Consider the following 22825-nt stretch of genomic DNA (forward strand, 5'->3'; position numbering starts at 1 on the left):
ACCTGCACATCCCTGGGTTCACTTTCTGAAGGCCCAGCTCCATGCCATGATTTAGCAGCGGCTCAGGACCCTGGGGGTGGTTAAAGCAGCAGAGGCCCCCATCACATCCAAGGAATTTGCCTGGTTCAGAGCACCGCCCTGGAGATGATGAGGTATTGCTCTCTACAGCCTCCCCAGGCCAGGAAGGTTTGCTTGGATCCAAGCTGCTGTTTGCTCAGCCCAGTTCTACCCCATCACAATGTTAGTGAAACAAGCAATGCCTTTCCCCGGTCGACTGTTCTCGCTCAGGAAAAGTTTATCCCTTTTAAGAAAAGACCTTTGCTAAAGGATTTAATCCCTATTCTTTGCAGAGATGGGCTAGATCCAATCCTCTGATCCCAACAGAACCAGACTTTGGGGCCCATCCAGCACCATCAGTGGCCCCGGCCCATCTCTGATCTCTTGGGCAGAAACCACTCTTTGTGGCCTACAGAATATGGAGGTTCTCTGACTCCTCTTTACATTTTCACATTCTTAAACTAAGCCCCAGTGCTCAGCTGGGAAAAATAGGCAGCACTGCCACCTGTCAAACTTCTTTGTTTATCTGAAATAAGAGCACACAATTTTGTACCACACAGTGGATGACTTTCTTTTGGCAGAACAAGTGCTGTTCTGGGCTGTGGATGCAGATGGCTATTTGCTCTGATGGGATTGTTACTGGAATGAGCAATTATATTTAGTTCAGTATCAGCCTTAGGAGACCCCAGGGCTTATGGTGAACCCTGTATGAACTATAGGTCCACAAACAATCTCATGCCTTGAACATGAGACCAGCATGCAGCAGTGAACTGACCACAGACCTGGAAGCCAGGAACTCCTGCCTTCAAACCTGAGTCTGCCACTTACCTCGTCAGGACAACGGAGATAACCAGAGCGCCTCCGGTGCAACTCCAGGGGGGCCAGCGTAGTGTAAAAGTGGTTGGAGCGAGAGGGGAATCGACCGCATGAGCCTGAAATCTGACACAAACCGTTCGGTGACAGTGATCCGCTGGGCTCTCAGGCCAAGACTCGGCACTTCTCCATCCTGTGGCTGCTGCAAAGGGCCTGTGACGCAGAAACAAAGAGCAAGTCCCTCTCCAGGGTGCATGAGACACAAATCAACAAGCTGAAGGTGACGCTTCTGAGCAAGGCTGCAAACAGGTGCCAAGGGCTTAGAGAGTGAACCTGTGGGAAAGGAGGGAGAGAAGAAAGACACAGGGAAAATTGTATTTCAGGAAAGAATTCGAAGCAAGTGGGCTGGGAAGCAAGAGTGCAATGCCAGAGGCAGCATATAGCTGGACCCGCAGTGCTCTCTGCTGCTTCTGCAGCACTGGGTCCTGGTGGAGTGTGACAGAGGCTACAGCAGTTTAAAAGCAAAACCAGCAATCACACAGTGTCTCATTAATTAACGATTGTGCCCCAGTTTCTCCAGAGCACCCTGCTTTGGGAGCCACATACGTCCTACTCCCAGCTCTGGCATAGGCTCCCTCATGGCCTTGGACAAGTCATGTCACTGCTCTGTGCCTCAGTTTCCCATCTGTGAAATGGGGACAATACCTGCCAGGAGGGAGAATCAGCTAATGCCTGTGAAGTGCCTGCAGCCCTCGGGGCAGGAGGTGTCACAGAAGTGCTATGTTTTCTCATCATTACCTGCAACTCACACACCTGAGTCCATTTCAGGAGCCCAAGTTCCTGCAGGTGCTAGGTGAAGCGACTCACCATTGGCTTTAGCAGCTAGGAGCTGGGGCCGGCCACCCTTCCCCTCTGTAAAGCTTGGTACAGATACAGCTACAGGGATGGGGTCGCAGTGTCTGTCAAGCACTACAGAAGAAAGGGCAGCAGCATGGTCCCCACCGGAGTCACAGATGGGACAACTCCTCTCTCAAAAGGAATCATTCGCGTTCATTCCCTGCCCTTCCAGGCTCAAGCACTTCACACAGCCTGTGCCCCCCGTCGCAGCACAGGGCCTAGTACCATGGGGCACAGCTAGGCACTACCACAGATCCCCAGAGCACTGTGGGCCCAATTCAGTCCTGGCATCACACTCCACTGAAGTCAGAGGGGTTGCCCCAGAGAGGGATCAGGCCTCTTGTACCTGACTCAGCCTGTACTAGCCATCTGAGCTCTTTTAAGTGCTGCATTTTCCCCAACCTCTAAAAGCCACAGGCTTCCAAAGCCTAGTAGCCTCAGCCCCCTCTCTGTGCCTTCTGCAGGCCTCCAGCCCACCCATCAGCTCCTCTAGGCTCAGCGCAAGATCTTCAACAGTGAAAGCTTTCAGGCAGGCTCCTGAGTCCACAGCCAGGCACCTAAACAAAGAGGGTCCAAATTTCAGAGGGACTGAGCCCCCAGCAGCTCCCCAAATGAAGCCACTAATTTAGGTGTCTACAAAGTAATTTAGGAGCCTATTTTAAATCTCCCATTTCTGAAAATCTGAGGCAGAGTCTCTGTTCCAGGCCCCACTGCAGCTGCTGCCCCTTCTCCACACTCCTACCCAGCCTGCTGCTGGTAGCTGGTGGGACTGGCTGCTCAAGAAGAGAACGTTGCGCGATGAGAACCACAGTAGAAGGTTGTCACTGAGTAGCAGAGAAAAGGTAAATGACTAGCTCTTCAGAAGAAGAGAGATTTGGTGAACAGAGAGACCCAGTTATGAATGTGGCCAGGAAAGGAAAAACAAAAATACACTTTAAAAGTTCATTTGTGTTTAGGCAAATCCTAGTGGGTTACAATGCTCTCATTAACCCTCCACTAATAACGATGATTCCTCTGAGATGCCAAGATTACTCCCACCTTGCCATTATTCCTAATTCCCATGGGAAAAGGGATGGGGTGGAGAACAATCATAGAGTTGATTCCCTTCCTCTCGTGAAGAAAGCTTTATTGTGCAGAAGTAATGAAGAAAATGCCTTGTGATATTCGCTAGCAAACTGCATTATTCTAGAGGGACACTGTCATCTTGAATTATCTTGAATGACTAATTTGTTTGGGCTTTTTAAATCAACTTTCTGATATATCCTTATTCTAACAAGGATCAGCCCCATTCACATTTAACTTGATCATGAGGGTGTCCAGCATTCTAATTAACCTTCTGTTAGAAACACTTTGCCCTTCTACAGCACTTTTCATCTCAGGATCTCACCTTACACCTACACACCTTACAACGTTAATTCTTACAACACCCCTTTAAAAGATGGCAGCAGCAGATTCCCTGGTTTACAGAGAGGTGAAGAGACTTGCCTTTGGTTACACCCTGAGGAAGTAAGGGCCAGGAACAGAACCCAGGAGTCCTGAGTCCAACTCCCCTGCTATGATCACCATTCAGTACCCTCGATCGAATTCCATGTTCTTTTGTGAATGAAAGGAGAGCAAAGCAGCAGTTTTCCATTTATATCAGTCTTGTAAAATCCAAAGTGCCTTTAACCTGCTCTGAATATGCTATCACACTGCTTCTGGCACAGTTCTGGGCCTATGCTCAGGGCCACAGCCAGGATCATCCTGTGACCTAATGCACTGAGCCACTCCACAGAGAATATTGCCACTCTAGGCTGCTAGCACGAGCCAGTGGCAGTGGCAGGAACAGAACCCAGGAGCCTGAATGTGCTTTATAATCTCTTGCCACACCTACCCTGCCCGGCTATTGGGCACATAGTGACTGAGTGGCACACACCCAGCGCCTTGTCTCCATGTCCTGTCCTCACTCAAGCACCTAGAGCCAGAGGCTTAGCTAGCGCCAACTTTAACTGCCAGCGTTGCCTTCCAGTGAACTAGTCCTACTGCAGCTGCATGTGACCCAGCAGAACCAGGGACAGCATGCCCAGGATGTTGCATGGCAATGCTACTGCGAGGGCTGCTTGTGGCACCAGCGGTTTCTTATGGCACCCAGAGTAGGCAAGCACTCCACCCCTCCCCATTTCCTTGGGTATCATATTGTTTCAAAGTGGCTGCAGTTTTATTCCAGGGCCAACCTGACCTGGAGGGTGGAAGGGGAGAGAGAGAGAGAGAGAGAGAGAGGTGTTTCTAAAGGCAGGATCCCCTCTCAGAGCCTGACGTAAAGCACTTCAAAATCAACAGCGTCTCCCAGTCTTCAGTAGGCTTTGGGTCAGGCCCTTAGATCTTCCTGCCACACCTTGACGGCAGGCCCTCAGCTCTGGAACCATTGCCCCTTGATGCGTCAATCAGAGCGTTCACCCAGGCAGCTGACAGGGGGTTTCCCACTTTCACAGGGGTGCTTTAAAGGTCGGGTGATTCTCAGCTTTGCTATGCGGCGCACATGCCCAAAGAGTGTCCCATGGGCTCAGCCAAGGAAGGCAGACAGAACGCAGGGTTATCTCTGCTGTTCAGCTCTCCTTACACTCTGCTCTCACTGATGCCAGGGGTATGGCTGAGCACACAGGGAGAGCCAAGCATGGGGGGGTAACACACTGCTGAGCTGAGAACAGGATTTGCCCAACGAACGTACCTGATGAAGATTAACATGGTATTCGGCTCATCCAGCTGAATCATTTGGAACAAAAAACCACCAAAACAATGACACTAATAATCCCTACAGCTCCCTGGAAAGGTTCAGTGCTGCACAATGCACTCACCCAGCAAAGTCAGGCCTCATGATTCCTGGCCCTGACTAATGGCTCCAGGGCAGGAAGGACACACACACACACACACACACACACACACAGAGTTTAGTACTGCATGGGTAATTGGGAGATGCTGTCTCGGGTTTTGGCCATTCAGGGCAGGAGGCTATCAACCCTGACAGATCAATGGTGGAATAAATCCTGTGCTTGCTACTTCTGCTGCACTCTGCACATCCACAGGCATCCACATGTGCATTCACACCGAGCTTTGCAAAGGTCCCAAATCAACATCAGAAAGAACCCAGACGAGGGAGAGTTTCTCTAATAAACATAAACTTTTATTTAATTCAAGGCAAAGCTAAATAAAACTCTATAGTGCAAAATGTGTTTTAAAGGCAACAGACAGAATGTTCCTCTACATTCTGTGTTTATTTACAACTATATACTATATTTATCTATATACACATTTACATGTGTGTGTCTACAATATACACTCATCCTTAACATCCCCTCTGTTTGAAAGGTTCTAGTGGGACACCCCATTTTAAAGAGAGGGAATAGCTCAAGAATTGGTCAAATTTTTCAAGCCAGTGGAACCTTCTAAGCATGCCCATTGTACAGCATATCTAAATCCATACAGGTACAGGTATAGAAATGTATCTCAAAAATTTATTGTTAAGTTTTCTCTATTCAAGCCAGAGGAATAATCCATGCATAGAACAGCATTGCATATCATGTGGTAAGTGGAACAATATCCAGATACCACTTCTAAAAAAGACTAACAGGTTATGACACCTAAAAATAATACTTAAAAAAAATTAATTTCCTCCCCAAACTTTACTTGTCTATGGAAGTTCTTCACAAAGGCTGGACTGGGGATTTCATGGGGCAACTGGAAGATTTTGTGTCTTTTGGTCTAAAACATCATGAGCGACGATGATATATTAAAGGAGTACTTGTGGCACCTTAGAGACTAACAAATTTATTAGAGCATAAGCTTTCGTGAGCTACAGCTCAGCTACAGCATCAGATGCATCCGATGAAGTGAGCTGTAGCTCATGAAAGCTTATGCTCTAATAAATTTGTTAGTCTCTAAGGTGCCACAAGTACTCCTTTTCTTTTTGCGAATACAGACTAACACGGCTGCTACTCTGAAACCTGTGATGATATATTAATAATACTTTGCATTTATACAGCACCTTTCGTCCAAGGATCTTAGAGCACTTCACAAACAGCTCCTGAGGCAGGTCAGTGTTATCAGCCCCATTTTATAGATGGGGAAACTGAAGCACAGAGAGATTCAAATGATTTGCCCAAGTTTACCCAAAGAGATGCAGCAGCAGAGCTGGGAACAGAATCCAGGAGTCCTAGCTGCCTACTCTAACCAGTGGACAAGACTGTCAACCACAAAGCCTACCCTTCCAGAGCATGTCACCTTTGCCCGGCACCTTGTGAAGCTCCATGCCCTGGTGTAAGCGACTAGGCCAGGTGCAGCACAGCCACGAATCACTCTCCTCTTGAAAGGCACAGCCACAGATGCACCAGCACAGGGTGCTTCTTGGGGGCTTCTTCTATTCCAACAGCTCCTGCATTTGCAGACTTGAGCGCAGTTACAAGCCGGCAGGTGGGACTCCGTGTCAATCATGCTCAGATTCAAATGGCCATCATACTCCTGTCTGCAGATGAAATGGTACCACATCCCCTTCTTCTCCAGTAATCCCCATGCACTGCTTTGGCAAGCCTGTTTGTTAGCTGGGTCAGGCTGGGTCATAAACTAACTCAAGAACACTCCCCTGCAATTAAATGTTCTTACACAGCTCATCCAGAACGGGCTCCCATTCCATTACAGAGCCAGAAAGCTGTTCCTGCTCCCACCCCCACCCCGCTCCTGAAAAGCCAAGACCCAGGTCTGATTCCTGATTCTTATAGGGGAAGGGGCTGGGGAGAAGAGCAGCGTTTAGTTCCTTAGCCTCATTAACAAAGGCAAAGATATAGCCCACACAAGAAGTTGGCTTGTGACATTCAAACAACAAATCACATGATTTTAAAAGGTCACAGTCAACTAGAATTATTTTAAATGGAGCATTTTTTAAATTTTAAATTCCTTGGAATAGCATGTCTGGGACTGTTTTTAATCCCTTTCATTTACATGGAGAAGGATTTTCCAGCACCCCATGTACTTAAGGGATTTAAGTCAGAGAACAACCCCAACTATCTCAGGCCTGTCTCTGCTCTCCCCTCTTGTCTCTGTCTCAGGGTTCATATGGCCACCCCATAGCTGCGGTACCCAAGCCCCTTCAATAGCAATGTCCCTAGCAGACTCCATAATGTCTCTGGCATCTCTCCCTGATCACCTGCCTGCTCTCTCTTCGGTTTCAATATTGCTGCTGCTGCTGTCACTGAGAGGAGCCTCTTTGCAGGACTGGGGAACAGCGTGCATGGGAGCTCCCTGTCACCAGGCTGGAGCACGAGACAGGACGCGCCATCGATCAGCAATGAATCAGCCAGGCTGACTCTACAGAGTGTGGACAAAGTCACCAAGCGAACAGAACCGAAGAGAACTGAAAAGGTCTCTCAGTTCTCACCAGCTGAAGGGCCAACTGTACCAACAGAAGGTGTAAGTGTCCATAGAGAAATCAGATTTCCACATTGACAGTGAAATACAACATGTATGTTTCACCTGATCGGTTTCTAACCTTCCACGTAGCTCTCTCTTAATAACACTTTGCCCATCTATAGCACTGGTCATCCAAGGATTTCAAAGCACTTTACAAATGGTAACTAATGAACCCTGTGAGGTAAGTCAGTATTATTATCCCCATTTTACAGATGTGGAAACTGAGGCACATAGAAGCAAAGCAACTTGCCTGAGGTCACACAATGAGTCAGCAGCAGAGCCAGGAACAGAACCTGAGTCCTGAATCCAAGTCCTCTAACCATGACTAGACCATACTCCCTCCCTGCATAGCAAATGGACCTCCACATTCTTTCTTAAGTGAAAGGGAAACCGAATGAGCCGTTTTCCCATTTAAATCCATTATACAAACAATTTGCGTAACTAATTAAAGCCTTGGTAGGTCAGCTTCTTCCGTGTTTGTTACTGTAAGCACCAAGCTTTAAAAAAAAAAAAGAGTAAAACCGGAACTGATTTTTAAAAAATACGGCAGCTTCTCCCTAGAAAACCGGCCAGGTAAACGACACACAGTAGAGGGAGAGCAACTGAATGTACATCAGCCACAGCAGGACACGGGACTGGGTGAGCCAGTGCAGTCAAGGAATGTATTCCAGGCTGCTCCGCCTGGCGTGAGCGCAGGCAAGCAGTGCAGAGCATGGGCCCTGCTCACAGGCCTTCCCAACACCTTTGTTCAGAACCATTTCACAGTGGTTTCTTCTGCCATTGGGCAGACACAGCGACTTTGACAACCTCGTCTTTTCCTGGCTCTGGGGCCCAGCCCAGGAAGATGCTTCAGCATGTCCACGGTGCAGAACAGAAGGAGCCGTGCAGCACTTCCACAGCATGAAAACAGGCAATCCCACCCCCGCCCCGTCCCCTGGCCCGGGGGATGTTTCCTTGCTGAGAGCCCTATGAATCCTGCATGTGAACTTAGCCTCGGTGACGTGCCTCCACCCTGCCCCTAAGGCGAAATGGAGATTCACCCCCTGGTTCCCTCTACAGACTCGAGCAGTTGGTGCAGACTGGGATGCGGACCCCTGTCCATCGGGGACAGAACAAAAACTCATGTCTCACAGCTGCCACTGACAACCACCACGGCTCACCAGGTTTAAACATGCGACCTAGAAAGATAGCTCCACCACCTGCTCTACTTTCCGAGCCATCGCCTTCCCCACTCACTTTGCTGTCTGAAGCTGTGTTCCGGCAGCCCGTCTCCCCGGCCTCTTGTCTCTGCTGCCTGAGCAGCCCCTCGCAACCAGGGCAATGGGAGCAGGGGGCCAGAACTTTGGGCCCAGATCTTCTCCCATGTACACCAGTTTTAAACTGGGCTTACTACACTTCCTCCCGAGGCGTTACTCCTGATTTACACCCACATAAATGAGACGGTGCACCTGAGAGGTCTGCAACATGAAGGAAATGTAGCGATCCGTGTGAACCATGCTCCCTCATTTCCCGATCTCCCCTGAAGGAAGCGCCTGTTGGGGCAGGCAGGTGTACGTGTGAGAAGGAGGCAGGCCCATTCACCAGCAGTCATGGGAGCCAGTTCTCTGCCCTTGCACACCCCATCACGCACTTCCCAGGCATCAGGAGTGACTCCACTCAAACCAGCATAAAGCAGGCGTAGGGCAGAAGAATCAGGCCCAGTGCCCTACAGCAATCATCTCGCAGTCCGGGTTTACACACACCAACACATCAGTCTGGAGCCACGGCCCCGTCCCCAGCCAGCCTCTGGCCACTCTCCCTGCGCTTGGACATTTTCGCTTTGCGCAGCACTAAGTCTCTCATGATCATGGCCACTGAGGCACTGACCCGAAGCCCAATGATGTCATGAGAAAGACTCTGACTTAGGTGGGCTTCCTGCATTGCTCTGGGCTGTCCTCACCTAGCACTGGCCTCCCAGGCTCTCCAGTCCCATCGCTGGAGTTCCTCGTTAATACCCAGCCTCTCGCAGCCAAAGCCCCCAGGCAAACAACGCACCCAGCTCCTCTCCAAGGACACGGCAGCCACACTGGCTTTTCTTGGCGTGGCCCTGACCCCGATTGGTTCCGTTCCATGAGATGCACTTCCCAGCACATCCCCCCAACTTCCGCTGGCAGGAAAATCCTCTGCGGGGCTGGTGCTACTTAAACAAATTCCCAAAGGATTCCCCAGTCCGCCTGGATTTGGTACTTAGATACTGTGCTTAGTACAATCCCCAGCTCCATTCATGCTGCTCCCTATGACACAAAGCACCCTGACATGGCAGGAGTGTGCAAACCTGTTCTTTACAATCTGGTGCTCTCTACCCTGGTGGGGCTGAACAATGCAAAGAGCCTGCAGCTCTGCTTGGTTATGCAGCACTCCAGGGACAGGCAGGCAGCTTCCAGGCACTCGCTACTAAAACAAAAACATTCCCAGCACTGTGGGTTTCACCAAGCAACACGGCAACTCTTTGGTAAAGCCCAGTATTCCCTGGAATGAGACAGGGCTGTGTTTGGTGGAGACATGACCAGTGACACAGGGCAGAGCTCCGGGAGATGGCTAAGCCCCAAAGGGACTATCAGTGCAGCTGGGACTGGGGTGTGTGTTTGGTATGGCATGTCAGACAGCTCGGGGAGAGGACGTGTTTGGTACCTCACTAGCACGTGTGGGAGACAAAACCTCCCAGGGCGGATGTCACAAAGCATGGCACCAATTCTGCACCAGCATACCCAGTGAGGGCATGGGGCTGCAATAGCCAATCAGCATAGGGAAGAAGAAAGGACCCCCTGGTAGTTCCACAGAAAGCTCCAGTGCTCTAGAGGGAGTGGCTGTGCCAGGGGGTTTGTACCAGACCAGGAAGGGTGACAATATCCTCACCGCCACCTGTCAATCTGGGACTGCAAGAGGACTCCAAGGGGCACATTCTGCCTTGGCAGCTCCTGGGCATCACTGCATCTGGGCACACATAACAGAAGGCAGAACGTGGGCCTGGCTGTTTGGGAACATTGCCTATGCAGCCTGGTGGGGATCACAGTGCCATGATCCAGAGCCTGGCTAGGACCCAATGCCCGACGTGGGATCTGAACTCCTTTTCCCCTGAATGCTGCTTGGGGAGCAGGGGAGTCGAGATTTCTGAAGGTAAAAGCACAGTCAGCACTGGACATGTAACCAGCCACTGCCCTCAGCTTGTGGGCTGGGACCCACTTTGTCAATATTTCCTCTGCCCCAGGAGGACAGTCAGAAACCTGAAGCTTGTCACCCCAGCTGCCCCCTTCCAGGTGCGCACCCTTCACCGCGATGTCTTGGCAGAGTCAGAAAGACCCTCCAGAACAGAGAGAACAAGAATTACACACAAGTGTCCCAGCTGCCCTTCCCCCACAAGCAGCACTGCTGCCAGTGGGACAGGGAACACCACAGAGCAAAACAAGTGCCCTCACCGGGAGCCAGGCAAGTGCCAGTGACAAAGTGCAGGCAGAGGAATGAACCTTCCCCGGACTCCCCCCAACACTTTACTATTGACCTTGCTTTTCTACGCAGAGATCACAGGGCAGGTTTGCCAGGCAGCCGGACACAGGACCCCTGTACCTTGTGCTGCCATGTGCAAAGGGGGTCAGACTGGCAGTGCTTTGCATTGCCCTTGCACTGCATCCAAGTGAAGACACAAGGGCAGGGCAGTGGAGAGCCAGGCCCATAGCAATCACACAGGGTAGCAGGTGAATGGCTGCTGTAGGTAACTAACGGACATAGGCCCCTGTGACTACGGCAACCCCTGGTCGCGGTGTATTCCATCCTTGGCACCAACGGCAGCTGGTGACAATACCACAGAGCTGCAAAAGCCCAGACGGATAGAGTGGGCAGCTCACCTGCTGGAGTGGAATGGAAATGGCAGGGGAGGGAGAGCTCGTCCCAGGAGCAGCAGCAGGAGCCCCTTAATCTCTTTCCTAACGGTACAGACAAATCTCTTTTCTTAACCAGTTGGGAAAAGAGATTAAAGCCAGGCTTGGTAAAGGCGGCACTAGTCATTTGGTTCAGAAGCGTGCTTGGCAGCAGAGCCCCCTTTCTCCTTGAGCCAGCCCCATGCTCAGGCAGGGACAGGAGCATCTCTCTCTATGGCTAGCGTTCCATGCAGCCTTGCGCTCCAGAGGCCTCTGCTCCAGGAACTAGCTGCCCTCTGCCTGGTGCATGGCCTCCTCCCAGTGTAGCATCTCTGGGAGTCGGGCAGGCAACGCCCCCCCACACCCACTCCGCTCTCAGCTTCGCAAGGCACCGTTTCTGCTCAGCGCCCTCTCGCCCAGTCTCTGTGTGATGACCCAGCTGCTCTCACACACGCACCACATGAAAACACCCACCTACCTCAGCTCAAGCTCCAGCTCAGGGAGTTCCCACCTCCTCCCAGAGAGAATGGAGCTGGCTTGCTCCCTTTCCCCTGCTGGGAGCATAGCCTGGGCACAAGCTGCTCCCAGGACACACAGCGTTCCAAGTCTGGGCTGAAGAGCGGTGCGAATTGCAGGCATGTGCATAATATAGAGATGTCTCAAGCATTGTTAGTTTCAAAATAAAATAGATTTCCCCTCCCCCGGCCATTAGAGTTTTGCTGCCTCGTGGGTCACACTGAGTTTGCTTCATGCCTTTGGTGGAGCTTTCTGATCCGCCTTGGAGCCCGGCAGGCCGTTCTCAGTGTTGTCAATCCCTGAGGAGCTCACGAGACACTCCTTCCTAGGAGAGAGAACAGCATCTACAGCACGTGGGTAGCACCTGCAGCCCCCCTCAGCCTGAATGTGCACCTGGCCTCTTCTGCCCCGCATCACTGCCCCTCCCCACCTGTCACAGAGACCAGGTCCAAGGGATGTATGCACTCCGAGCTGCGGGGAAGCTCACTCCCCACGCAGCCATGGAGGGAGAGACGTGCAGGCATGGCTCCAAACACTAGACTGGCACTAGTGCATGGATCCTTCCTGCTCCCCAAGAGGCACGATCATTCCCACGGGGCAGGCAGGTCAAGTGACACGTTGCAGGGCACAGAGGGAGCGGGCAGCAGACTCTAGGAGTTGCTGGCTCACACTTTCAAAGAGCCAAGCCTTCCCCATGCTGGGCAGAGGACTCAGGACTACAACCCCAACACAGAGCTAACAACTTGTTCCACAGTCTCCAAGGGAAGCCCTGTGCTTCAGGCACTGACAATAGGACTGGCCAAGGCAGGTCACAGGGAACTGTCTTGCCACAGGGCAGCAGCAGGCTTTCGTGCACGCCTGCACCAGTTAGACAAATCCTCATGCCAGCCCCATGACCTATTAGCTCAGTGTCCCTGTCCCTGTCCCAGTTTTACAGATGGGGAAATGGGGAAGTGAAAAGCCAGCTAGAGGCAGAGCTGGGAACAGAACTCAGAAGAGCCCAGTTCACGGGGCCACGCTGCCCTCCTGCCCTCTCCTTGCAAACACCCTGGTGATGCAACTCCGGTGTCTAGGCTAGGGAGGAGGGTCAGAAAGAGCACAAACATCCATGCATGTGGTACAGATGACGCTGCGCCCAGCACAACCCCAGCCAAGGGTTACGCACCGCAACCCCCAGCCAGACGCAGCAAGGGCTGGGAGAAGGGACGCCCATCCGTACTCACTTCTTCTCCTGAGACTTTTTGAGGATAAGCAGGACAATTTTTTTGATGACGAGGATGAGGATGAGGAGGCCGACGAGCCCGCCCACGGCTCCCAGGATAATGCGCGTCAGCGTGTTGTCCACCGGTACCACTGCAGGAGAGAGCACCAGAGGAGATGTTAGTGGGTGCCAGCCAGAAGAGTCCCACCAGCACAGTGCCTCTGGCCCTGAGCAGCAGGAGACAGACACCCATTCCTCGGCCATCACCGGAGCTGCAGGGACCACGCAGCTGCCTCTGCTCCACAGAACAGTTCAGGTCTTTAAAGTCAAACAGCAATGGGCGTCACCCTCTAGTCTCTGCTGCCCCCAAGCCTTCTCCAACAACTGCACGGCTCATGGTTCAACTTGACCGTAAGCCATGGAGAGAGTTTACCCCATGAATGCCCTCCTCGTGCCCCAGGCTACTGGCCTATAGCAGGGCCCACAGGGGATGGCCCGTATCTTTATCTTAGCCATCGTCTCCTGGAGGGACTGTAGGTGTCTCAGGTTGTGGGTGCTCAGCGTGAGGGGTCTCAAGTTGGGCACCCAAAATAGATCAAGGGAGCTAAAAGCCAGAGCCCACTCTGAGAAGTCGGCCTTACTTCTTGGCAGGAGGAGGAGTGTGAAGTGAAAGACCCCCAATTCTGTCAATGCCCCTCAGCCAATCCAGCCGTGATCCTCTCCTAAACAGAGGCCTCTCCTGGGGCTCTTTTCTGAGGTGGACGGCCACTCGCTGAAGACTAACTAAAATATACACTGGTCACCCAAACCAGACTAGAACTCCTGGGAGCAGATTCTACTTTCCTTTACACTGATGGAAGCCCAACAGAACCCAGCAGTCCTGAGTCCAGTCCCCTGCTATGACCACTAGCAGCATATCTTGGTTTAGCTTTGCCCAATCCTGCTCGTCACTCAGGAGAATCTTTGTCTATCGGCACCAGCGGAGCGAGTGGGGTGGGGAGGTAGACACTTACTCTCCTGGACCACCTTGAGGATGATGGTGGCATTGTGTTCAGCATTCATTTCCTTTGGGTTCCTGACATGGCAGGTGTACTTCCCAGCATCATTGAAGTCCACAGACCCCATGGAGATGGAGATGTTGTTTTCCTTCCCAGTGGTTGTGCCAATTAACCGAACCCGAGGGTCGGCGAATAGCACCATTGGCTCTGATGCTTTGTTCTTTATATTCCCGTGATAGATCTGCAGGGGGAGGGAATGCAGCAGGACGCTGAGCGAGCAAACAGCACAGCCAGGCCGCAAACTCAGCAAGCCCCAGACTAGGGAAGGCCTGGAGAGCTCTTCCGGCTGAGTCGGACACCACCCAGGGGTGGTACAGGCACAGACCTACCAAGGCTGAGGGTTGGGGCCCATCAACATGACAGTTTGCAACCATGTTGCATCCAGGTCAGGGACAAGCATGCTGTAACAGTGCCATGGCTCAGTGACAGCTGTAGTGTTGATGTGGCTTACAAGTGGACAAGAAATTCTCTTTCCATCCCTCCCTTGCTTTCCGAGGATTTTGTCTCCTCCAGACTAGGGGTAGAATCTAAATGCTTGGCTTTTGCCCAGGGATCCCAAAGCCAGTTATTCCTCTCAGCACATCTCTTCCCCATCCCCAAGATGTCTCCTGCATGCTAGGTATGCACCAGTGAAATGCAACAGTCATCAACAGGGAAACTCAAGGGGCTGAGCAGAGTGGAGGGGGGTCTTTTAATGGAGGCAGAGCAGAAACATACTCCATGCATGCTGCCCCTTCCTGACTCTTCAGCATAAGGCCAACTCCCCAGCTCCTCGCCTGCATCTGGCCAAATGCTGGGGGGCTCATCTCCTTATTAAGCCACGTTCGTATGAAATGACAACTTTGTTTAGTGCCTGTTGGGCCCCAGAACTCTTCCCCTCCCTCATTTCTGCACATGCACACATATACCCACCGCCTCCTGCCTCCCACATGAAAGAGAGAAGCAGCTGAATGCTTGGGGCAAAGAATGGGGCAGTCCAGTCAACAGGCCACCATGAAAGCAGCCGGCCTGTCTCACTTGCCATGTAGCTGCATTGGCTGGCATTCACCTTCTGCCCTAGGAATCCATGAGCTGCAGTCAGCAGCAAGCGTGCCTGTCTCAGGAGTGGACATGGCCATGTCAAGGCCAATGCAGAGGAGCTGTGCATTCCAGCAGCGAGTGCTGTGCATACCCGGCCTGAGAGGCAGGCTCCAAGGTCCTCTCCCAGCAGGCCAAGGCTGGGAAGGCTGCAGAGCAGCTGGGCTGACAGGAGGAAGCCATTGCCTCACACTAGCAAGCAGAGGGGCGAGAGGTGACGCTGCTCAGAACCAACAGCCCTTTGGCATCTCATAGTGAGCACGAGAAGGGGCCTGTTTAGCTGGAAAATTCACTGTGTTTTGCTCAAAGTGCTGACCTGCTCCTGAGTGAAATGGGACATTTCTGAGCCAAAGGGATGCATTTAACCCAAGGATTTGCCACTCGCTGCTGCCGAAGCTCACAGACATGACTACAAGAAATGAAATGGTGACGTTGCTGCGGCCAAACCGAGTGGAACTAATTTTCTCCATTCCACACTGCTCCACCCAGCGGTGTCTCCAATGGGCAGTTATGGTGCCCAGACAATAGGGTGCAGTGGGCTCTGAGAGGGCAATTGCCAAACCAGGTCCCTCATGGCCGGCAAGGTGTCCTAAATCAGGAGAAACGGGATCCAAATCACTGTTTAAAGCACTAGCAACCGGTCTGCGCTGAAGGGACCCAGGAGAACTGGCAATCAAACCCAGCGAGGAGCAGAGCGCGCCACGCACCAGGTCAATGCTGTTGTAGTACCAAGTGAAGTCAAGGTCCTTGAATCCTATGCAGGTGGTGAAGATGCAGGGCAGCTGCACTTCTGAGCCGTTGAGAGCCATCACAAGGTTGTTTTTCCCCACTGAGACCTCCAAGGTGACAGCCATGGAGAAGAGATGTAAACCTGCCCGGGGAAAGAGAGAACAAAGACACATCAGTTTCCACAGGGGCAGCGCCTGATACCCGATTCCCCTTCAGAGACAGCATCTCCTGGGGCATGCCCAGAGGCTACATAACCATGCAGTCACCTGGTAACAAGATTAGATTGCTGGTCCATTAACTGGGCTCCCTGGAGGCACCACATGCCTCAGACTAACCTAGCCACTCCCCCTCTGCCTTCCTAGAGGACACAGAGCAAGACAGAGCCTCAGGAACACGCACTGGGAAAAGGCAACTGCAAGTAGCCTGGCCAGCAGCAGCGTCACCATTCAGCAGGGAAGGGAGCATCTCCCAGCACTGGTCTTTCACTCTCAGGCCCCTGGCGACCACACTCTGGAGCTCTCAGTCATAGAATCATAGAATCATAGAATCTCAGGGTTGGAAGGGACCCCAGAAGGTCATCTAGTCCAACCCCCTGCTCAAAGCAGGACCAAGTCCCAGTTAAATCATCCTAGCCAGGGCTTTGTCAAGCCTGACCTTAAAAACCTCTAAGGAAGGAGATTCTACCACCTCCCTAGGTAACGCATTCCAGTGTTTCACCACCCTCTTAGTGAAAAAGTTTTTCCTAATATCCAATCTAAACCTCCCCCATTGCAACTTGAGACCATTACTCCTCGTTCTGTCATCTGCTACCATTGAGAACAGTCCTGCTCAGGTGTCTACAAGCCAAGCACCACCCCCATAATCCAGGCTGGATGGATGGGTCCTGGCATCTGGGCCATAGCAGCAAGGGGGAGCTGTTCTGGAGGGTGAGAAAGGAGACATTAGTCGTGAGGCCAACCCCACCCTCTAGCCGGACAGAGGAATAATGGGACCTTTGATAAATGACACCAGGGTGAACCTGTTTTCATGTTTAACACTGGGGAGCAGCCCAGGGGTTAGGTGCTCCCTGGATGGGTCTGAGCCAACCAGGCCCAGAGGAGCCTAAGGAGAGTGGCAGCGCCAGAGAATATTTACGAGGAGTTCAACTCTCCAGGGCAGGATTTTCCTGTGGAAGAGAGTCTGTCTGGTTAAATCTGCCCCTTCTCACCAACACCCGCAGCCACCCATCACTGCTGGGGAACAGGATTGCTGGCCCATCAGGCTCCAGGAGGGACAGGCTCCCCTGGGGTCATCAGTCAACTCCTCACCCTCACCGCAGAATTGTCCAGTGCTGCCTGCGCCCCCCAAGTAGGCACAGCAGTTGGGTGGGGCACCTGACCAGAGACGCTCCCTCCAGAGGAGCCACCGCCCTCAGCCCCACATCCTCACTCAGTGCAGCTGGGCCCCCCCTTCCTGAGGGAAAGGGCAGGACAGGGCTGCTTCGCAAGGTTTGTAAGAACTCTGTCCAGACAGGCACAAGCTATCTACAGAAATTAGTGAATGTTTGCTATAGCTGTCACTGGCTTCTTCCAAAAACGTCCCTGAGCCCGAGCCCTCAGAGCAAAGCAAACACAAAACACGTTTTAAAACCAAGGTAAAAAATCGTACATTGTGACACGTGCTGAGCGACACCACCCTGCTCTTTGCTAAGTCCCCTGGCAGCAATCAGTCAAAGGCACCAAAACAGAGGAGGCCTGTGTAGACGCGTGTCCTTTCCACCCCTGCCTCCGTTGCTAATGCAGCAGCTTTAGAAGACTTCTCTTTGATGCTCTGAGATTAAGAAATTTGAGTTGCCCCATGTTGCCAAGATCTAGGGTGGCTGCTTGAGACATCAGCGGTGTTGTTCAGACATGCAGCCGGGCCCAATCCCCACTGCTCTGCCCTGGGGGACAGTGCTTATTCCCACCCCCGCGGAGCAGGCTTAAAACATTAACAAAGCTGAATTCTCCACTCAGTCTGGCCGCTGGCAGCATTTTAAATCCTCTGCCCACCCGGGCATGAGTGAGACCAACCCCCACACCCTGAGCAGGGCAGCAGGAAACACTAAGGCAGGAGTGGCGAGGGTTTTGCAGCATTGTACCATTTCTTCTCGACAGGGAACCACCGGTCAGAGGAATACCCATTGGACTGGCCTGGGGAGGAAAGAGCCGGCACATTCCCATGGAATAACAATGCCCAGCTACAGCACCATCATCCAAAACTCTCAAAGCCCTTTGCTAACATTAAACGTCCCAGCACCCTGCAGCTTGGCTGAGTTCCCATTGGGGTCCCACAGAGTCAGTGGCAAACTGGGACTGGAACCCAGGCAGGAACCCTAACTCCTCATTCCCTGGCCTGCTCTAATCACTGAAAACAACCCTCACGTAACCCCATCCTCATTGCACTGAGCTTGCCAGAGCACATTGCACCTGAAACAACCCCACCAACCATGGGGCACCAGGACAGCACCTGTAATTGACTGAAGCAGCCAGCATCCCACTGTGAGGCAGAAACGTGACCTGGAGGCCTAGGGCATGGGCGGCTGGGATTCACCTAAATGGCCACTGGAGGCCTCTGTTGTTTTACAAAAAGGCTGCAGAAGAAGAGCACTTATATCACTAACAACAATCAACCTGGCCCTGTCCCGCAGACAGCTCACTGGGGACAAAACCACTTCCCCGGGCTAGACGGGCTCCTCCCTCCCACACAGCACCAACGAGGGAAGAGCTCACAGTCCACTTGGAGCAGAATCCAGCTTTGCCATCTTAAGAGAACCTTTACGCTTCAGCCGTTTTCCTAGGCACCTCGGCATGCTGGGGGGTACGGCCACAACCACCCCTTTGAGGTATAGGAGTTGGACAGCCTGTGAGGGTCCCTGAAGGAGGGCAGAGTTGTTAGCACTTCCCTTGTTGTAATATCCACTCCTTCTCTGCCCCAGAGTCCTGCTTGGTGGCGGCTCTGGCTAACCAGACCGTGCAATGAGCCTCAAAGCTTCAGTCACTGAAGAGCATAATTAAATTACTTAGCTGCAGACAATTTGCAATGAGATTCCTCCCCTCCCTCCCCCCCCCCACCTTTTTTGTTTAAACCTGGCTGAGTTGCCTGAGGTACAAATGGGTCTGATTTCCTTCCTGAGATCAGAAGAACCAGCACCTGGTCTTATAACTCAAGATGACTCCAGCTTAAAATGTCTGAGCCTCCGTTCTAACTATGACAACACATGGCCAGTTTTTCCTTCTGAAAATGAGGCTGCCCTGGGGTTATCTGGGCTGGGAGTTTCAAAGACACCTAAGGGAATTAGGCACCTAAATCTCACTGGAATCTAAGATCCTTTGAAATCCCAGGCCCTCTCTCTCTAGTTTCTCCAGCTCATTTAAAATTATCTTGAGAACCAACAGCTCCTTGCCCTACCAGAAGCCCCTCTCTGGAGTTTTCCAACAAGCAGTGGGTTTTAAGTACTGAAAATTCAATTAAATTCTTGTTTTTCAGATTCTCTGTTCAAAGAACAACCCCCTATAGACTAGGACAATTGCCCAGCAGATAACAACGTGCTCGGCGGGTACAGGAAGCTCTGAACCAGCCATAGGTGGGGCCTGCTGGGACAGAGAAAATAGCACCAGAAAAAGCTGCCACAGCATGTTTTGGCTCCTAGCCCCTGGATGTAGCCAGGACTCTTTATAAAACCTCCCACAGGCTCAGATTTGGGTGTTATGCTCCAAGCAGGGCTCCAGATATGCACTTCTTTCCTCTGCTGGGAAGGAAGGTATGACAAATATTTTTAAATCCGTAACTATTAATATTCTCAGCTGCATTAAACACTTACAATTGTTTCCTCTGGTCCCTGACATATATTTTCCCCATTTAATTTTAGCAGTTAGCTAGCTGTACTCCCCACTAGCAGATCTGCAAAGTGAGAATGATGGAGCCTATGAGAGAAGACACCAAAGGAGAGACCATTGCGTGTATATTAGTAGTTGATGCAGGGAGGGCAAAGGCCTGGGAGCCAGGGTTCTATTCTTAGAGCAACCTTGACAAGTCACTTATCCTCAATGCCTCAGATTGTACATCTGCAAAATGGAGATCATCTTCCCCAGCCCTGAGTGAAGCACTTAGAGATTATGGATGAAAGTGCAAGTGCCAAGTATCTACGACTCGCTGCAGAGCAGTGGAAATCAAAGCAAGCTGTTTGCTGTGGGTTGATCTTTCCTCATGGAAATGTAGAGTTTACTTTAAAATGTAAATATTTTTCAAGGAGGAAGAAACAATAACTTCAGTGTTTATGGGACTTATAGAAATGGTTAAAGCTCCTAAGTTACAGTAACATACAAACAGAGACTCCGAGGGGTCTAGTGTGTAGAAAGACATGCACTGTCATACAGGACCATGTCATGACAACAGTGGGTGGGATAGTGCAAACTGTCCAGAATCAATTAACTCTGTTTTGCCAACTCTCGCTATTTATTTGGGAGCCTTGTTACATTTGATGTTCTTCCTAAAGCACCAGCTCCTGGAGTCATGTGATTACATGAGATTCTCAGGTTTCCTTTAGAACAAAAGTAAGTTCCAGCCCTCCTGACTGCAGAGAAAAGCCTGAAAACATGGCCTGAGAGCTCCCTAAAGGCTGAGAAACCAGCCAGCAAAGAAAAAGCCCAACGTTTAGTATTTTGTAAACATCTCCTGATTTTGGGGCCTGACTCCTGATTTTTGAGCCCTGGGCATTGGCGATGCTGTGAACCACTGCTCCAGCTTGGTGCCCAGCTGCAAGCCCGGACAGCCAGCCTGCACTCCAGTCTCTAGACACAATTCCCTTGGAGTAGTTACCAACAGCAAGTTCCTTCCCCACCCCTCAACCCAGGGCACCCTCACTGACATGGTGCAAGTCCGGAGTCACCCCGCTGCCTTCACTGGACTCTGGCAGTCTCCTTTGGCCCAGGAGAGCAGATTTTGGCCTTCTCCAGCTGAGAGCAATGAAGAAACTCGGGCGACTGGCCACAGGACATGGCTGGCACTTATTAAACGGATAATAAACGTACCGTCACCCCGTGGTTACCGGTTTGGAGAGGCCCCAAGAGCGAAGCCCTGCCTGGCCCCAGTGCACTGAAGCAGCGCAGAAGAGCCCTTGTTACCCATGCAAGTCCCGTCCTCAAGCCGGAGCCTGGGGCGCGAAGGCGCAGAAGACGCGCTCTGTGCCCTGGGGGGTGAGCCCCGAAGAGCGGAGCCCTCCAGCCCCAGGTGTCTCGCTGATCCGGGGGGCAGCAAAGCGGGTGCGCTCCCGGCCCAGCCCCGGCAGCGGCCCGAGAGGAGCGCACCGGCTCCGCGCCCGCGTCCCCTCGCTGCACCGGGTCGCCCCGGCCCCGGCCCCGGCCCCGGCCCCGGCCGCTCTGCGGGGCGCGGCAGCCCCCTCCCCTCGCACCCCCTTACCCAGCAGAGCCGCCGCCAGCCAGCTCCGGCAGAGCCGGGCGCTGCTCCCGTCCGCCGCCATCCTCTGTGCCAGGGCACCTCGGGGACCCCCCGCAGCCGCCAAAGGCGGGGCAGGGTCGGGGCAAGCTGCCGCCGGAGCGCCCGGTCCCGGCGCAAGGGGCAGGGGGACAAGGCTGGAGCCAAAGTCCGGCTGGTCCCTGCAGCATCCGCCGGGGCTCCGCGCAGCCAAGTCGGACGGACGCGGCGCCCGCAGCCGGGCAGGGCGGGCGGAGGGCGAGGCAGGGCGCGCTGCCAGGGGCCAGCTGCGGGGAGCGCGGGGGCGCTGCAGCCGGAGAGGCGTCGGACAGGGCCGGGGGGGCTCCGCACACTAGCCGGGGAGCCGCCTGCCGGGCATCCCGCAGCACAAACCGGCCCGGCCGCCGCGCTGCTCCGAGGCGGGGCTGGGTTTGCGGCGCTGCAGGCTGCGCTGCGGCTCTGCGGTGCGCGCTGTGCCAAGGGGACACGTGGCTCCCCGGCTGCGGGCAGGAGCCCCTGACCCGCTCCCGCCTCCTGCGGCCCTCCCAGGGGCGGGCTCGGGCTCGGGAGCCTAGCGGGCTTCACCGGCCCGCACCCCCCAGCGTCTGTCCGTGGCCCCACCCGGCCCCCTTCTCCTGCTGCTCCTGGTTTATCCCTCCTGGGGTGCCAGAAACGGGCCAGCTCCCTGCTGCCTCGCCTCTCCTGGCTTCAAAATCCCAGGGCCCTGCCCCTTCAGCTCAAAGAGACTCTCCCTTACCAGCAGCAGCATAGAGTATATGACACACAGCTGAGCCACACAAGCACCGGACACTGAGTTACACAGTTACTTTGGCTGTAGCTTTGAGGCTTTTGGGGTAGCTTCCCCCTGGGAAACTCACCGCTCTTTTTTTTCTCAGCAATGAAATAATTTGGGTTTCTGTTTGGCCTCTTTCATCTTAAAATAATAAAGCAATTAACACCGGGTCATTCTCAGCCCTGGTCTACACTAGGCGTTGAGGTTGAATTTAGCTGCATTAAATCAATTTAACCCTGCACCCGTCCACATGACAAAGCCCTTTTTTTCGACTTAAAGGACTCTTAAAATCGATTTCCTTACTCCACCCCAGACAAGGGGATTAGCGCTGGGTCGAATTTGGGGTACTGTGGATGCAATTAGACAGTATTGGCTTCTGGGAGCTATCCCAGAGTGCTCCATTGTGACTGCTCTGGACAGCACTCTCAACTCAGATGCACTGATAAAGTAGACAGGAAAAGGCCCGCAAACTTTTGAATTTCAATTTTCCTTTTGGCCAGTGTGGCAAGCCGCAGGTGACCATGCAGAGCTCATCAGCAGAGGTGACCATGATGGAGTCCCAGAATCACAAAAGAGCTCCAGCATGGACCGAACGGGAGGTACGGGATCTGATCGCTGCATGGGGAGAGGAATCTGTGCTATCAGAACTATGTTCCAGTTTTCAAAATGCCAAAACATTTGTGAAAATCTCCCAGGGCATGAAGGACAGAGGCCATAACAGGGATCCGAAGCAGTGCCGCATGAAACTTAAGGAGCTGAGGCAAGCCTACCAGAAAACCAGAGAGGTGAACGGCCACTCCGGGTCAGAGCCCCAAACATGCCACTTCTATGATAAGCTGCATGCCATTTTAGGGGATTCATCCACCACTACCCCAGCCATGTTGTTTGACTCCTTCAA

At 52.7% G+C, this 22825-nt stretch overlaps 1 protein-coding gene across 2 annotated transcripts; it reads right to left on the minus strand.

Moving 5' to 3' along the window:
* Positions 1-7643: 7643 nt before the first annotated feature.
* Positions 7644-21538, minus strand: SCN4B (sodium voltage-gated channel beta subunit 4). 2 transcript variants are annotated; one of them, XM_038380994.2, is made up of 5 exons: positions 21120-21538; positions 15659-15822; positions 13830-14055; positions 12839-12968; positions 7644-11940 (listed from the first exon to the last, which is right to left on the minus strand). In XM_038380994.2, exons 1-5 carry the CDS (start codon positions 21178-21180, stop codon positions 11847-11849), a joined length of 675 nt encoding a protein of 224 aa, XP_038236922.1. In that variant the 5' UTR covers positions 21181-21538; the 3' UTR covers positions 7644-11846. The 2 variants fall into 2 exon arrangements, with proteins under 2 accessions (XP_038236922.1, XP_043356800.1); XM_043500865.1 differs by lacking the exon at positions 21120-21538 and adding an exon at positions 17732-17804.
* Between the last annotated feature and the right edge of the window lie 1287 nt (positions 21539-22825).

Source organism: Dermochelys coriacea, chromosome 22 (genome assembly GCF_009764565.3).
Source record: "Dermochelys coriacea isolate rDerCor1 chromosome 22, rDerCor1.pri.v4, whole genome shotgun sequence".
NCBI classification, from domain to species: domain Eukaryota; kingdom Metazoa; phylum Chordata; order Testudines; family Dermochelyidae; genus Dermochelys; species Dermochelys coriacea.

Coding starts and splice junctions, on each gene's coding strand:
- SCN4B (XM_038380994.2), bottom strand. CDS start 21,180: ATGGCGGCGGACGGGAGCAGCGCCCGGCTCTGCCGGAGCTGGCTGGCG. Junction 14,056..15,658: donor ACTACAACAGCATTGACCTG/GTGCGTGGCGCG, acceptor CTCCCCCTGCAG/ATCTATCACGGGAATATAAA. Junction 12,969..13,829: donor CCTCAAGGTGGTCCAGGAGA/GTAAGTGTCTAC, acceptor TCTCTCCTGCAG/TGGTACCGGTGGACAACACG.